This window comes from Lepus europaeus, chromosome 7, assembly GCF_033115175.1.
Source record: "Lepus europaeus isolate LE1 chromosome 7, mLepTim1.pri, whole genome shotgun sequence".
Classification (NCBI taxonomy): Eukaryota; Metazoa; Chordata; class Mammalia; order Lagomorpha; family Leporidae; genus Lepus; species Lepus europaeus.
The window spans coordinates 31174809-31191538 of NC_084833.1; the positions used below are offsets into that span (position 1 = coordinate 31174809).

Consider the following 16730-nt stretch of genomic DNA (forward strand, 5'->3'; position numbering starts at 1 on the left):
TTCTGCCTCTGCCTCTCTGTAACTCTGCCTTCCAAATAAATCTTAAAACAAACAAACAAACAAACAACAAAAAAAAACCCAAGGAACAGCTTTATAATATGGTTGGGAAATTATTATTTTTTTAAAGATTTATTTATTTATTTGGAAGGCAGAGAGAGAGAGAGCAGGAGAGAGAGAGAGAGAGAGAGAGAGAGAGAGAGATCTTCCATCCGCTGGTTCACTCCCCAAATGGCTGCAAAGGCCAGGGCTGGGCCAGACTCAAACCAGCTTCCATATGGGGTGCCGGCTCTGCAGGCAGCAGAAATTCTTATTTAACCCCCATTTCATCTTTAAATTTAATTTCAAGCTTTTTTATTATTTATTTAAATATTTATTTGAAAGACAGAGTTACAGAGACAAGGAAAGACTCACAGATAGACAGTGAGAGATTTTCCATCTGCTGGTTAATTCCCTAAATAGCTCAACTAGCCAGGGCTGGGCCAACCTGAAGCCAGGAGCCTGGAACTCCATCCAGATCTCCCACGTGGGTAGCAGGAGCCAAGTACTCAGGCCACCTTCTGCTGCTTCCCCAGGCTCATTAGCAGGGAGCTGGATTCAGAGTAGAGTAGCCAGAACATCCAATGGCGCTCTTATTGGATGCAAGTGACACAGCCTGGGACTTAACTCACTGTAGCACAATCCCGGCCCCTCAAACCTCTTTGTAAGTGATCTCAACAGTGTCTCTTATGAAGATAGAACAGCCACCTCTCTGTGCGCTTAATATGTGCCAGGTACTTTCTCTGCACTGTCTCCCACCTGTTATCACTTTCACTGTGCCATACCTTGCAAGCACTGATTTCATCCACACAATAACCTATGCAATAGCTTCTGTCATTCCCATTTTCCAGGTGCTAGTGCTGGGAGCTTCAATTCCTACTGTTAGCCCAGGTGCACATAGATGGTAAAGGAAGGGTTAGAATACAGTCGGGCTTTGGTGGCTCTCCCCAGTACTGACTCCCAGATTAAGCAATTTTCTTAGGCTACCCTGGCTGATAAGTAAAAGCGGTGGAAACCAGGAGCCACAACCCCCATCCGGCCGGCGCTCCCATGTGGGTAGCACAGGCCCAGGGACTTCAGCCACCTTCTGCTGCTTTACCGGGTGCCTTAGCAGGGAGCTGAATTGGAAGTGGAGAGGAGGGGACTTGAACCGGCTCTCCCATGTGGGAAGTGGTGGATTAACTCACTGCACCCCACCCCCACCCCCAAGTCCCAGCATCTAACCACCACTGGTGAACAGGTGAACTGTTCATCACAACCTATTTGGTTATTTTCAATTCTTACAGAAATGAAAGTAAGGTGGTGGGTTAAATATGTATCACAGAATTCAGGCCTGCCTACAAAATCTAGGGACTTGTTAAACAATTAAAACTAATTGTTTAGTTTTGTTTAATACCCCTTTGTATACTGAAGACCTGACTTGGACCCAAAGGCGTGCGTAAGGCTTCCGTAGACACCCGTGCGCGCAGAGAGATTTTGGTTATACCCGTTAGAGACCCAACCTGGAGCACAGGGAGGACACACGCCGAGGGCACGCAGGCCACAGTGCGTTCTAGTTGGGCTGTGGAAAGCCAGTGAGGATCTGGCCCTGCACAGGGAAAACCGAGCCTGCAGGGCTTTGCTTCCCGCCTCCGGGCGCCATCCAGGCTCCTCAGTGCCATCTTTAAAATGGGAATAAAATGCCCGTGACCTTCATCCCTACTGTTCCTATCCAACTACGGATTCCGAAAGTGCTGGGTAATTTCCTCTTTATGATGGGCCTCCAGCAAAAGCAGGCCTACGGGAACGTCTGAACGTCTGAACGCAAACATTTTCAAGAGCTTCCAAGTTGGCCTCTGGGCCAGGGCAGCCTTCTCCTCCCGCCACCGGCGCCCCTCCCTTGTCCAGAACTCGCTCTCGAGGTTGAGGGTGAACCCGAACCCCCAAATCGAGTCGGCCTCCTTTTCCTTCTCCTGCCCCACCTCGGGAATGTTCTGGATCGGATCGTTGGGAACGCATTACGGGGAGGGGCGGGGGGGACAGTTGAGTCGCGGGCGTCCGCTCTCCGCCAGATGCCCAGGGAGGGAATTCTGCCGCTGGCAGATGGAGAGGGGACCCGCGGGGATTAACTGTCCCCAGCCCTGCCCAGGCGTGCCCCGGCGTGCGGTCCCTGCCCGCACGGCTCCAGCGGCCACGAGCCCGGCGCCCGCGGAGCCGCGCCGTCCGGGGCACCGCTGCGCCGCGCGCCCCTGGACCTGGAACCGCGAACCCGGGACGGGCGCGAAGCTGCTCGGCACGGCGGCTTTCGTGGAGGGTGCCTGCTTCCCATTTTCGTCGTTTTGCCTTGCTTGAGCTGCCTGGTGGGTAACTTTGAGCCTTAAAGCCAACGGGGACTCGCGGAAGAGGGGAAACCCTGAACGATGACCCAGGGCAGCCGAGCCTCCTCTCCAAGGAGAGGTGATCCCAGAGCCACTCTGCGTCCCCGACGCTGGCCCCTTTAAGAAACCAAGTCAGTCCTGATGCGGCTGCTGTTTGTATTGCTAATCCCCAGGAGCCCCGTTTAAAAAAAAAAAAAAAAAAAGGCAGAATAAAAGGGGAGGGGGGCGGGCAGCTGTCTCTTTAAATGTGATTTCCTTCTATTGTATTTGAATCGTGATCAGGAAAAAGGAAATGAAACCAGAGACAGAGGGAAGCTGAGCGAAAATAGACCTTCCCGAGAGAGGAGGAAGCCCGGGGAGAGACGCACGGGCCCCTCCCCGCCCCAGGCCGCCGCCCCCGGGCTGCCCTCGGCGGCGAGCTGCGCGCCGCGACCCGGCCGGAGGTGCGAGGGGCTCGGGCGGCCGGGCGGGCGCGCACCATCCCGGCGGGCGGCGCCAGCGCGCGAGCGGGACCGGGCGGCGGCGGCGGCGGCGGCGGCGGCGGGACCGCGGGACCGCGATGGAAGGTTAAGTCCTGAGCGGCGGCGGCAGCTGCAGCCGCCCGGGGCCAGGCTGCGCGCCCCGGCCCCCGCCTCGGCCGCCGCGCGCCCGCAGCCCGGTGATTCGCTCTCTCTCTTTGGCGTTTGAAGGGAGCGCGGTGACTGTCCTTGAGCGCGGAGGGGCGAGCTCGCCGCCGGAGCGCCGGAGCAAGAGGAGGCTCAGGAGCGGCGGCGCCCGCGCATCCGAGGGGGTCCGAGCCCTCGCCGCCGGCCAGCCCCGCGCCACAAAGGGAGCGCCCCCGCCGCCCGGCACGCCGCCTCCCTCCCCAATGTCCTCGGCCATCGAGAGGAAGAGCCTGGACCCGTCCGAGTAAGTGTGGTGCCCCTGTCCCTGCCCCCCATGGCGTCCACGGCCCTGCGCCCCGGAGCGGCGGGGTGGCGCGGGCGGCCCGCGAGGCGGCTCCAGGTGCGCGCCCGCAGCCTGCCCTTGGCCCCTTCTGCCTTACGCGGGACTCTCCCTTCCCCGCGGGTGACTCCGGGAGGCACTGGAGAGGGACCGGGAGGCAGGCGGTAGGGACGGAGCTGAATCCCGCGCCCCCGTGGGCCCTACCAGGTCGCCCGAGACGCTCCCCACAGCCACCGCGGGCCAGAAAGTTTGCACCGGTGCAGGCATGGGGGGAGCTCAGAGCCGCGCAGGTGCAGACCCGAGAGCGCCCAGGGCTTGGTTCTGGTCCCTTCTCCCCGATCGCCCCTTTCTGGCCCCCTTTCTCTTTGTCCATTTGGTATTGGAAAGGGACACATCCCCGGGGGGAGGCCTCTAGGGGTCCCCGACGGCCCCCTTCGCTATCTGCAGGTGAACCGAGTGTCGGCACGTGGGGATTAGGCGGTAAGGGGGTCCGACCGTCCACCTCGGAGCCCGCTCTGGCCTCCAGAGACTTCTAGAGCAGCCAAATCCAGAGTTAATCTGGGCGCAGGGACCCCGGCGCGGGGAGGCAGGGGGATGCGTGTCTCTAGAGTTAGTGCACCATTTAGTGTGTCTCTGTGTTGTTCCGGGTCAGGGGATCAGAGCTCTTAGGGGCGTTTGCCGCACCTGTTGGCTGAGCCAAGCGCTGGTTTGGACCGTTCGCCTATCCCGGGGTGTCCCCGCAAGCCCCTCCTCCGCTTTTCATGTGGGCAACTAGGGTTTTTAAGCTCTCATCTTCCCCTCCCTGAATGCCCTTGTTAGAGTCGTTAGCTGTCTGGTGTTGAGAATTTTTATTCCTTTGAAATCCCCATCTAATCCTTTGAAGGGATTTGTTACACAAGACCAAAGGAGCTGGTTAATAACTTGTCCATTTGCGCTTTTAAAAGGCATTTGTTTTGTTTTTTCTTTTCCTGCTTGAAAAGAATTGTGCTTTCCTGCTTCCCCCCCACCCCCACCCCCATCCCACTTCCATTTCAGCCTCCTATGGTGTTTATTTACCTGGGGTTCACCCTCCCTTAGCAGCATAAAAGCTCATCGTGTTCTCATAGCACAGGAAGTACCAGGATCCAAACAGAATCTAACCATCGCAATTGGGTCTCAGAACAAAAACAAAACAAAACAAACCCGGCCTTTGGGGGGAAAGTAACTAAGGTTCCCTTTGAACAGTATGGATCTATGCAATCAAGAGTTGGGAGGGGAGGTTGTTCACTTTTTCATGAACCTAGAGTGACAGAGGCTGGGCAAGACCATAGTGGTACCGTAAAGGGAGTGAATTGGATGGCGAGGTGCCTAATGCCTTTTCCATCAGCAGAACCCAGGCACTAATCCTTTTATTAGCAGATAAATCTGGGGGGTTCCGTTCCTTGCAGGATGTTTGCTCTTTTTGAAGTTGGTGCTTAGCTGCTCAGGTTAGATTGAAGTTCCCTCACTTCTTTAGCTCTGCTGCCTGGTTGCCTGAGAAGAGAGGTTGTTTCGAGATGGACAGGCTAGTTGAGAAAGTGGTGCAGACACACACACACACACACACACCCTGCACCCCACTCCTCTCTCAAAGACTCAAAAAATTCGCCGGAACTGAGGTGGTGGCGGTGGTGGTATGCAGGTGTAACACTCAAGAAAGGCTCTGGGGAAACATAAATACTAATTGGAGGGTGAATCCAATTAGTGGTGGATTGTCTGCTGGATTGTCCACCAGAGCCAGCGGTGACATTATCATTCGTTAGGGGATGATGGACGGAGCCAATACTTTATCCTGCCCTTGTCCATCTCATCTCAGGCCAGCACCGCGGCTCCTCTGCTTTGCATCTGCCCAGCCCTCCCCCCCACCCCATTCCTTACTGTGCACTTGCCCAGTCAGCTTAGGTCGTCAAGATCAGCATCTTCGAATTGCAAAGCCCTGCCCAGGTGCGTGCTGGCGAGATCTTCAGCCAGAATTCACGAATGCAGAGACATCTGCCGTGCGACCCGTGGCCCCCACAGCCGCCCTGTGGGTGACAAGAACAGTTCCCTCCAATCTCAGCGAAGGGCCAATTCTCCTCTTTCTCAGCAGCTTGGCAGCATCAGCGTGGCCGAGGGTCTGGGAAGTAAGAAGAGACGTGGTTCTGAGTTGATGCACCTGCCGGGGTGGGGGGTGGGGGGCGTTAGTCACTTTTCAGAAAGGAGAATGGATGTCCCCAAAGGAAACCAGACAGGCTTCGGGGAGCTCCTAAAAAACATTCAGGGTGTCCTCTCTCTCCTGAAACATTCAGGGTGTCCTCTCTCTCTCTAGTAAGTTTTCAGACACCGGCTTGGGCTTGGCTTTCCTTGTTCTAAAAGGAGATGATCTCTTAGACTCCAACTTCAACATGTGAGCTTGACTTAGCTTTTCTAAACAGTCATAGGGAATACTTGATACGGGCACCTGAGGTTGTCGAAGTGTGTTTTGAATGCTGGGCGCCTGAGCCGCATGGTGCCAAAGTGCCACGGGCTCAGCTTTGTGGGTACCGGCCAATTAAGACCCAAGGTCACTTGGTGATATAGCACCTGCTGGAAATAGGAGTCTCAGCTTTATTCCTCCAAAGTACCCAGGAGGAAACTCCCTTTGGGAATTTCACAGTTGGAAGAAGGTCCATTTTTAAAAGCATAACAGATTAAAAAAAAATAGACTTGTCTTGAATAAGGTTCTACAAACCACTTGTTCATGATCACAAACCAACGAGTGCTAAGATTTTCCTGTGTCCCATTTAGTGCCAGAATTGTTCTTCCACTTCCTTTTATTTTCTTTTGGCTTATATATTTATGAAAAGATTTATGTATTTATTTGAGTTACAGAGAGGTAGAAGCGGAGAGAGAGAAGTCCTCCATCCACTAGTTCACTCCCCAAATGGCTGAAATGGCCAGAGCTGGGCCAGGCCGATACCAGAAGCCAGGAGCTTCATCTGGGTCTGCCACGGGGGTGCAGGGGCCCAAGGACCTGGGCCATCTTCTACTGCTTTCCCAGGTGCATTAGGAGAGAGCTGGATTGGAAATGGAGCAGCTGGGACTCAAACCAGCACCCATATGGGATGCCAGCACCAAAAGCAGTGGCTTTACCCACTATGCCACAGTGCGGGCCCCAAAGTTATTTATTTTAAAATGTAAAATATCTCATCTAAAATTAAACATCACTGTTATCCCCTCTCAAAAAAAAAAAAAATGTAAAACAAAACGTCCAGACTCTGGGGGAGCAAAGTGAGTAGGAGGCCCTTTTTTTTTTTTTTTTAAAGAATTATTTTATTTATTTTATTTGAAAGGCAGAGTTAGGGGGCAGGGGGGAGTCTTCCATCTGCTGGTTCACTTCCCAAATGCTGCAACAGCTGGGGCTGGGCCAAGCTGGAGCCAGGAGCTTCTTCTGGGTCTCCCATGTGGGAGCAGAGGCCCAAGCACTTGGGCCATCTTCTGCTGCTTTCCCAGGCCATTAGCCAGGAGCTGGATCAGAAGTGGAGCAGCCAGGACTCAAACTGGCACTCTTATGGGATGCTGGCACTGCAGGCAGTAGCTAACCTGGTACGCTACTGCACCGGCCCCTACACGTGGCTTTTTTTTTTTTTTATGATTTATTTATATATTTGAAAGGCAGAGTTACAGAGAGGCAGAGAGAGAGAGAGAGAGAGAGAGAGAGAGAGAGAGAGAGAGGTCTTCCATCTACTGTTCACTTCCCAGATGGCTGCAATGGCCAGAGCTGCACTGATCCAAAGCCAGGAGCCAAGAACTTATTCTGTGTCTCCCGCATGGGTGCAGGGACCCAAGCACTTGGGCCATCTTCTACTACTTTCCCAGGCCACAGCAGAGAGCTGGATTGGAAGTGGAGCAGCCAGGACTTGAACCGGCAGCCATATGGATGCTGGCATTGCAGATGACGGTTTTAGCTGCTATGCCACAGCAGCGGCCTCTACACGTGGCCTTTTAATGAAAGAACAGGTATCCCTGGTTCCCTATTGACAAACTGCCTGGATGGGATTTCAGCATCTGCTCGATTGCCTTCTACTCTCTGTTGGATGGTTCTTGTCCCCTCCCCCGCGCTTTCGCATATCAACTTTATCCAAGTGGGTTTTGATGTTGTACAAATTTCATGAGAGGAAAAAGAGGTCTATTTGATGTCCATTTTAAGCTTGACAGTGGATTTGGGGCTGGTATTGTGGCGCAGTGGGTTAAGCTGCCGCTTGGGACAGCCGCACCCATGTTGGAGTGCCTGCTTCTGATTTGGCTTCCTGCTAGTGCACACCGTGGGAGGCAGCCGCTGATGGTTCAGGCAGTTGCATCCCTGCTGCCCCTGTAGGAAACCTGGGTAGAGCTCCTGGTTCCTGGCTTCAGGCTGGCCCACCTTGGCTGTTGTGGCGTCTGAGAAGTGAACCAGTGGCTAGAAGACTCTCTCTCTTTCAAATAAACAAAAATAAACATTTAAAAAAATCTGGAATTTGCTTCCAAGGATTCATTAAGAAAGCTGGGAAGCAGAATTTCTGTGACAGTACTACTCAAATAATAATAAAATAAGGAGCATCCCCACAATGGTCTGGTGTAATTTTTATTTTGGGAAGAGAAAGCAAGCTAGCATCATTTGGAACCCCTCTTCCTCCTTCTTACCCAAGTGTGCTTGTGTGCAGTTGGGAGTTTGCAAACAGAGCTTGACACCCAGATTCCCCGGGGGAATTTGCAGATTCTTAGCGCCCCTGCCTAGGCGGCTCTCCCTGGGGTGAGGCAGTGCCCTTGGATCCCTGGTATGGGCGGGGGAGGGAGGAGAACTGTGATGACCCACCAGGAGGTAGGAGGGGAGGGCGGGGAGAAGGGTGCGGCCGTGGGCAGGGAACAGCGCCCCCTGCAGTTGCCCTGGACACCTCGATTCCCCGCGTTTACTTCTAGGATCTGGGGTGTGAGGCCCAAGCTCTTGTGTCTGATCCCGAGGTTGCCGGGGCCTCTGCAGTCCACGTCCTTTGTGCACTTGCCACCGGGAAGCTCCAGAACCAGGCTCCGGGTGTGGCCCGGAGCGATCGATGGCCGACTCCCCCACGCCCTCGTGCCCCTCTCCGCCACCCTGACGCTCCGCCTCTCTCCAGGGAACCCGTGGATGAGGTGCTGCAGATCCCCCCGTCCCTGCTGACATGCGGCGGCTGCCAGCAGAACATCGGGGACCGCTACTTCCTGAAGGCCATCGACCAGTACTGGCACGAGGACTGCCTGAGCTGTGACCTGTGCGGGTGCCGGCTCGGGGAGGTGGGCCGGCGCCTCTACTACAAGCTGGGCCGGAAGCTCTGCCGGAGAGACTATCTCAGGTAGGGTCCCCGCCGCCCCCCTGGGGACACCCGAGTCAGGGAGCTGGTCCCCCGGGGCTGCCCGGGGCGCTGACGGCCACTTCCTCCCGTCCCAGGGAGTGGGCACCACCAAAGTGCGCTCAGTGGCTCCCCCTAGGGGTCAGACCTGGGAAAGGGCTGGGGCGGGGCACACAGAACTGCCTGCCACAGGAGCTGGGGGTATTTGCATGGATAAGTTTCGGGGCTGGCTTCTTAGGAGCTCATTTTATTTTACTCTTTTTCCCCAAAAGATTTATGATATGAAAGTCAGGGCAACAGAGGTAAAGAGAGGTCTTCCATCTGCTGGTTCACTCCCCGAACGGCCCCTATGGCTCGGGCTGGACCATGCTGAAGTCGGAGGCCTGGAACTCAATCCTGGTCTCCCACGTGGGTGCTAGGGGCCCAAAGACTTGGGCCATTTTCTGCTGCTTTCCCAGGCAGATTAGTAGGGAGCTGGCTTGGAAGTGGAGCAGCCGGGACCTGAACTGGCACTGCTGGCATTCCAGGTGGCTGCTTAGCTCCTGGTACTATGATGCCGGCCCCAGGAGCCATTATATAACATTATATATATATAGCATTATATAACATTATATAAACATATACAACCTATATATATGTTATATATATATGTTATATATAACCTGGAAACATGTATAGATTATAAATACTCTTTGATGACTCCAAAATTGTGTGATAAGAACAGTAAAGGTAGAACAAAGCATATTCTTGCTGTGGAGTTCCATGGTAGCAAGGTGATGGCCAACAGACATAACGGCGCTGGGGTCCGTAGTGGCTTTGCGTCCTGACACCACTGCGCTCCAGCTGTGTGGCTTGGAGAGGTTCTTTACCCTCCCTAAGCCTCGGTTTCTTCATCTGTAAAGTGGGGATCACAGTAGTAGGAAGAGGCGCAGGTAAAGTCCTTGGCTTGGTGCACGCATGTCAAGTCCTCATCAGCTGCTCTTAGAACCTTCCCTCGGGTCGGTCAGATTAGCAAGGAGGGGGAGGAAGGGAGGGCTGGGGCGGGAACCCTGAAAACCCAGGGGGACAGGTGCTGGGGACATCTCCTAGGCTCTGGGTCTCGATCTTGGCCGTGCGAACTTTCCAGCACTCAGCGAGCGTCTTTGCCTGGAACGCCCTAGCATTGCTCGTCTCATACCGGCTGCCACGCAGACTCCGTGTCTGCGCCCTGGGCTGTGGGATCTGCTCAGCTGTGCAGCTGTGGGTTTTGTACCATCCTCCCGTGGCCCGGAGTCCACGGAGCGGGCAGCCCTAATACAGGAGGAACCTGCAGCCCATGGAAATGTGTTTCGACTCCAGTGCCCGTGGCTGCTAGGCCAGCTCTTCCTCCCAGACCTGCCCTCGGAGCATTTTCATGAGAAAACATAAGGACACGGGAAGCTCATCTGTCTACCCATAGACCAATGGAATAGGCTTTTCCCTTCCCCTCAAATTCTCTGATAAAGTCCTTGCAAATTTGGCGGTTCTGAGAGAAGAAGTGGGATTTTTCAGTGCCTGTGATGATAATTTTGGTCATTTTAATTTTTTTTAAAGCCACAAGAAACTAGATCGGGGATAGATACGGAGGTGGTTCTGCTCGCTCCCTGTTTGCCAAGTCAGTCATAAAGCAGACTGGTGCACCAGTCCCACCGGGCCCCTGCCGACATCCCTGTCAAATCATTTGAATCGTATTAAATGAAGCACAGGTGCAGTAAGGTCAAAGAGCCCCAGCTTCTCACTATCTCTACGGTTTTATATAACATTCGAGAACAGAGCCAGTGCTGCCTGGGCTTGTTAATCTTTTCCATTTTCAAAAAGGAGAGAAAAAAATAGGCTGGGAGAGTCCAATGTTAATTAACTTGTGTCTTGGTGACATGAAATAATTCTTCTCCCCGCTAGATTCCTCGGCAACATGTTAATTAACTCCGTGTTGGTGCCGGGGCGTCCGCAGCCGTCCTTTAATATTTATATTATTGTTATTAAAATGGGCAGCAGAGAGCTTAAGACGTGACACCTCTTGACAGTGGAGAAAAGATTACTCTTGGCTTCAGGGATGGTCGTTTCGCTGTGGACTTGTTTACTTGCGTCCTTAGCTTATCTGGTGGGGTCTGTTTAAAAATGTTTTAAATTTATTACTGGAAAGGTAGATAGAGTCCTTTTATCCACCGGCTCATTTCCCAAATGCCTGTACTAGCTGTGTTTGGGCCAGGCTGAAGCCAGAAGCCTGGAACACAGTAGCACGTGCGGGGCAGGTACCCAGGGTCTGCTGTCTCCGAAGTGCACAGTGTGACAGGGGATGCGGGCGTCCCAAGCAGTGGCTTCACTGCTGTGGGCAACGCCCAGCCCCTGGCGGGGTCTTCGGACAAAGCCGTGGGAGGAGGGACCCGTTGTGTCCTCTGAAGGGTCCAGCCCTTCTTGCCCCAAGGTGACTTTCCGTGGCTGGCCTGCCTGTTCTGCTCCTTTCTGGACACGTGTGGCCTCACGTATTCCCCAGGCTCCCATGCTGAACCTCCAGCCTGCTGCTGGCAGTCTACCAGGGGCTGTTAGTGCTGCTATCCAGCCTGGATCCCCTGGATCTCTCTTTCCCTCTCTCTTAAACATTTTTTTTTTTAATTTGAAAGGCAGAGTGTAGAGAGAAGAGAGAAAGAGAGAGAGAGAGAGAAAGAAATAGAGAAGAGAGAGAGAGAGACAGACATGTTCCATCTGCTGGTTCACTCCCTAGTTGGCCTCAGTGGCTAGGGCTGGGCCAGGCTGAAGCAGGAGGCAGGAATTTATTCTGGGTCTCCCACCTGGGTGGCAGGGGCCTAGACACTTGGGCCATCTTCCACTGCTTTTCCAGGTGCATTAACAGGGAGCTGGATTGGAAGTGGAACAGCTGGGTCTGGAAGTGGCACCCACGAGGGATGCCAGCATTGCAGGCAGAGGCTTAATGTGCTACACCACAAGGCTGGCCCCTGGATTGATCTCTCTCTCTCTCTAACCAATTTTTGTGTGGTATCCCTGCCCACCACCCCTGCTGCTTGTACTTTCAACAGCCAGTATCTGCAGCTATTACAGCCAGAGGTGCCCTATGGATTCTTTGCAAAGTTCCTGGAAAATGGAATGAGAATATACATTTATGCTGGTGTAAAACATTTTGAACTCCATGTGTAGTTTTCTCATAATACACATTCTTATAAACTGTTTGAAGACCAACCTCATATGCATGGATTTCAGAAATCTTCTGGGCCAAAATAAAATGATCTTTAATTCCATTTTCCATTAACTTTTTAAAAAGTATTTATTTTCATTTTATTTGAAAGGGAGACAGAGATCTTCCATTTGCTGGGTCTCTTCCCAAATGCCTGCAACAGCTGGGACTGGAGCAGGCTGAAGCCAGGAGCCTGGAACTCCGTCTGGTCTCCCACATGGGTGGCAGGGGCCCACGTACTTGAGCCATCACCTGCTGCCCTCCAGGGTGTACCTCACCAGGAAGCTGGAATGGGAAGAAGAGCAGGAGGTTGAACCTAGGCACTTCTGTGTGGGATGTGGGCATCTGAAACCCACATGCCCACCACCCCATGGCGTTTCTGAAGAGTGCTTTGTCTGCTCCATCACTCCTGCAAACAGACCGTAACAATGGCAGATGCTGGGTCCCAGTGGCCTGCATCCCCGCCTGTGCCGGGGCGATGTGGAGGCTTAACTTACACTCCAGGGGTCCTGGAGCTAAAACTCGGCTCTCGGTCACGTTGCCTGAGATTCCAAATGGGCTTGACTTCCCCCCACTCTGTCCATGTTCTCCTCCACCTCCCAGGTGTCCTCTGAAAACACATCCTTAGGAACTCAGGTGCACACAGATCCACGGCCCAGGCTCTGCCTGAGACACCCAGGCTTGGTGCCGGAGCCCCAAGTTCAGTGTCAAGTCCTGGCTTAGTTTCACGATTATCAGAAGCTCTGAATACCTGAGCAGGAGGAGGCTACAGGGGCCTTCTCTTCCAGTTCCCTTGCGTTAGACCTTGAGACACAGAAGCCTGGAGAGGCCGTGGCGTTGGTCCCGGTCACCTGGTCCACCGGAGGTGATGCTGGGACCTGCACTTGTCTCCCAAATGTCAGCCCGTGGCCCTTCCCTTCATTAGCTGCCTGATGTGCACTGTGATTTACCCCCTGACTCCCCTTTAATAAGCTGCCTCCTTCCTTACGGCTCTCGCACCCCAGGCAGTTGGAGTCGGTCCAGGCACACTGTTTTCTCAGCCGTTTACCCTTGCTCAGGCCCCAGCTCGACTTAGTGAACAGTCAGGAAAGCAGAACCGTCTTTCCACTCGGTGACCTCCAGTGTGGCAGGTACCTGCGGCTCCACCATCTGCTGCGTTGGCATGCGCGTTCTCCACCACTAATGAGCCAGCTCCCGGGCGGCGCGGTGAACGTGCTCAGATCCTCAGATGGAGAGCGGGCCTCACAGGGAACTTGCCGGTCCTGACTCTGAACACAGAGCTCCCTGCTCAGAGACTGCGTCTTCGCCAGGCTGCTCATTTTCCCCAAATGTTGCAAAGCTTGTCGCCCGCCCTCATGTCCCCCTGCAACCTCTCAGAATGTATCAGCTGACTCTCCGGTATTCTGAAGTTAGTAAGAGCTCCCTAGGAGACCCGGCATTCACTTAAAACCTTCCTAAAGCTTTCACGTGGAAACCCCCGCCATGCGTGGAAGCGGCCTGTTGGAGCAGCGCTGGCGCACAGTCTGCGCGGCATGGCCCCTCACTGCAGGAGCTCTGACATGCGCTGTTTTATCCTTCCACCCGCCCGTGCAGTGGGTGCCGCCATCACTGCCATTTCACCCACGCCCAGAGGAATCCGAGGGCTCAGCGGGGTCGTTCAGGGACTCGGGGCCGGTCCTGGCCTTCGGGGCTGGGTCTTCTGGCTCCAGGGCTTACGAGGGCACTCTAAGTTTCTGGAGGGGTGAGGCTTTGATGCTTGGGATACGTCCCTGCTTGGGATGCCTGCATCCCATATCAGAATGCCTGGTTCAAGTCCCGACTCCTCCACTTCCAGCCCAGCTTTCTGTGACCCATGGGAGGCAGAGGATGATGGTTCAAGGACTTGGGCCTCTGCCACTCACGTGGGAGACCCAGATGGAGTTTTTGGCTCCTGGCTTTGACCTGGCCTAGCTCTGGTTACTGTGGGCATTTGGGGACTGAACCAGCATATAGGAAATCTCCATGTCTGTCTCTATGCCTTTCAAATAAAATGAAAATTAAAAGTTCCTGGAAAACTGGAATTAATATTTGGGCGTATCAACATTTTGAAATCCAGGGGCCAGTGTTGTGGCACAGCAGGTTAAGCTGTTGCTTGCAATGTTGGCATCCCATATGAGCATGGGTTTGAGTCCCCGGCTGCTCCACTTCTGATCCAGCTCCCTGTTATTGCACCTGGGAAGGCAGCAAAAGATGGCCCAGGGACTTGGGCTCCTGCCACCCATGTAGGAGACCAGGATGGAGTTCTAGGCTCCTGGCTTCCATCTGGCCTAGCCTAGGCTATTATGGGGAGTGAACAAGCAATTGCCTTTCAAATAAAAATTCTTTAAAAAAAAAAAAACTTATTTTAGAAGTATATGCATACTTTTTTCATCAACTGCTTTTCCCATGGGCTTCTTGAAAGTGCCTCTTGTGTCACTCCACTCTTGCGAGCTGATTCTCAAGCCCTCGCCTGCACCAGTCACCTGGAAGAGGCCCTAGGCCTCCTCCCCGGAGCACCCTGTGGGCTTGGTGGGCGGGGACTGAGACTTTGCGTCTCTAACAGAGTTCCCAGACCATGCTGATATGGTTGGTCGCCAGCCCAGTGCTTTGAGAACCACTGTGCTGAGCCCTGCGGTGTTACCTCTCCCACCCCGGCCCTCAGTACTGCTCGAAGTGAATGACCGATCAACCGAGGCCTGGGAGAGACCAGATGTAAACGTGGGAAGAGCGGCTTCCCCAGAGGCTCCTGCCCCCAGGGACAGCAGGGCCCTGGACTTCAGAGCTGCCCTTCACCGTGTAGACACAGCTTGCCCTGTGGTCTCCGAGGCCTGATTCCCTGCACTGCGTGTGTTGCACCAGGCTCCCTGCAGCAGGGCCCTGTAGCCAAGGGAGGGATTCGAGGCCAGCCTGACCCCCTGGGTGGGTTTAGAAGCTGATGACATGATCAAGGGTGGGAGGCTCACCATGATGCTCACTGCACCCGATTTCCGGTCTGTTCCCTCTCCAAGGGGCCCCGAGGGCTGTGCCCCAGCTCACTCCAGGCCCCGGGGCAGCCGGAGGCACAGAAGAGCTCAGCACGGGGAGCAGCTGTGCCAAGCACCGAGGCAGGTGCCAGAGTCCCCTCTGCATCCCATAAGACACCTCGCCCGGCCAACACCCCTGGGGTCCGAAGCTTTGCAGCTTCCGGCCACCCTGGTGGAAGTTCAGCCTCCCTCCTGGCTTCGTCCCCGCCCACGTCTTTGTACTTCTCTGTTTTCTCCCGTCAGGCTGTTCGGCCAGGATGGTCTGTGCGCATCCTGTGACAAGCGCATCCGAGCCTACGAGATGACGATGCGGGTGAAAGACAAGGTGTATCACCTGGAGTGCTTCAAGTGCGCCGCCTGCCAGAAGCATTTCTGTGTGGGCGACAGATACCTCCTGGTCAACTCCGACATAGTGTGCGAGCAGGACATCTACGAGTGGACTAAGGCCAATGGGATGATGTAGGCCGGGGTCCTCGAGGGCCCTGAGGCCAAGGCAGGGACAGAGGACAGAGCCCTCCTCTCCCCCCTGCATCTTTTGGGGTGGGGGCATTCCCAGAAGATACGGTCTCCGTGGGGTCCTCACTCTTGGGCACTTTGGGGATTTGCGGGTGGGGTGAGGCATTTCTTGGGAGATGATGGGACCTTCCTGGCCAACAAGACATGGCATTCGAGGGACCTGTGGCAAGGACTGAGACTGGTGACAGAGGACCAGCCATTGGGGAGGGTTTCCGGCCGCGACCTCTCCCTAGTAACTGACAATGATTCGTGAAGAGAGGAGCATCTGGGGGGCAAGCAGGCAGGCGGCCGCCGTGGGGGAGTTTCCCACCACAGAGAGGGCACTCGGGGGTAAAGGCTTGGGGTGATGTTGATGCTTGCAGACTTGGGACGTGCAATTGATTTCTTTCCTTCCTGGATTTGTGACAAGTCTGTTCTAATCCCTGTCCTAACGCGGGCAAGGACAGAGAGGAGAGTGGCCATCCTCCTGTTCTTGGCCACCTTCCCAAGCCGTTCCCTCTGGGCCCAAAGGGATCTGCATGGAGATGCATTTCAGTTGACGATGGAAACCACAACTTTTAGGCAAGGATGTAAAACAATGAATCACTGTTTTTAGACACCTTCGTATTGAGGGCTGGGATTCCAACGATCGTTTCTATACAAAATGTAAATCTTAAAAAAAAAAAAAAGTTGTTCAACTATTTTATTATCTTAGATTATATCAAAGTATTTGTTGTGTGTAGTAAAAAGAAAACAACTCCGCAGACTTAATAAAAATGATGGACTAAAACGCAGTGTTTATTTGATAATGACTTATAATTTGGGGTGACGGGAAAATTGTCTACTTCATCTATGGTAGAGGAGACGCAAATAAGCAATTTCCTTTTAGGTCAAATAAAAACTTCCATGTATTGCAAGGGTTGCTGTGAGGGAGGACCATTGCTGTATTACCGGCAATTATATAACAGGTCATCGTGTAGCTCAGAGGGATGGAGAATAATTAAATTGCTATTGTAAAATGTGCATTTCTCTTCAGCATTGTGTAGAAGGAGTGGAAGGCAAGCTCATTGCCTTTGGGAAACGTGTAACCTAGAAAGGACGCAAATACATAAAACAGATTCCCTTGGGAGAGAAGGTAATTACCTCGTTTGAAATGTGGCAAAGATGCTGAGCTTGACACTTCGATTTTCCGAGACGTGTGTCTCAGGGTGTTTTATGACAAGTGGTTAAGAGGACCTTACTTGGAGGGTTTCTAACAGGCACCTCCCTGTGCGGGTTTGCCTTCACCCCAAGCCGGGCTGTCGCC

The 16730-nt window shown here is 53.8% G+C and overlaps 1 protein-coding gene across 1 annotated transcript; it reads left to right on the forward strand.

The window, feature by feature from the left end:
- Positions 1-2914: 2914 nt before the first annotated feature.
- LMO2 (LIM domain only 2) lies at positions 2915-16201 on the forward strand. Its single transcript, XM_062198039.1, has 4 exons — positions 2915-2959; positions 3083-3302; positions 8468-8683; positions 15173-16201. The coding sequence occupies exons 1-4, from the start codon at positions 2953-2955 to the stop codon at positions 15390-15392; spliced, it is 663 nt and encodes a 220-aa protein (XP_062054023.1). The 5' UTR covers positions 2915-2952; the 3' UTR covers positions 15393-16201.
- The last annotated feature ends 529 nt before the right edge of the window (positions 16202-16730 follow it).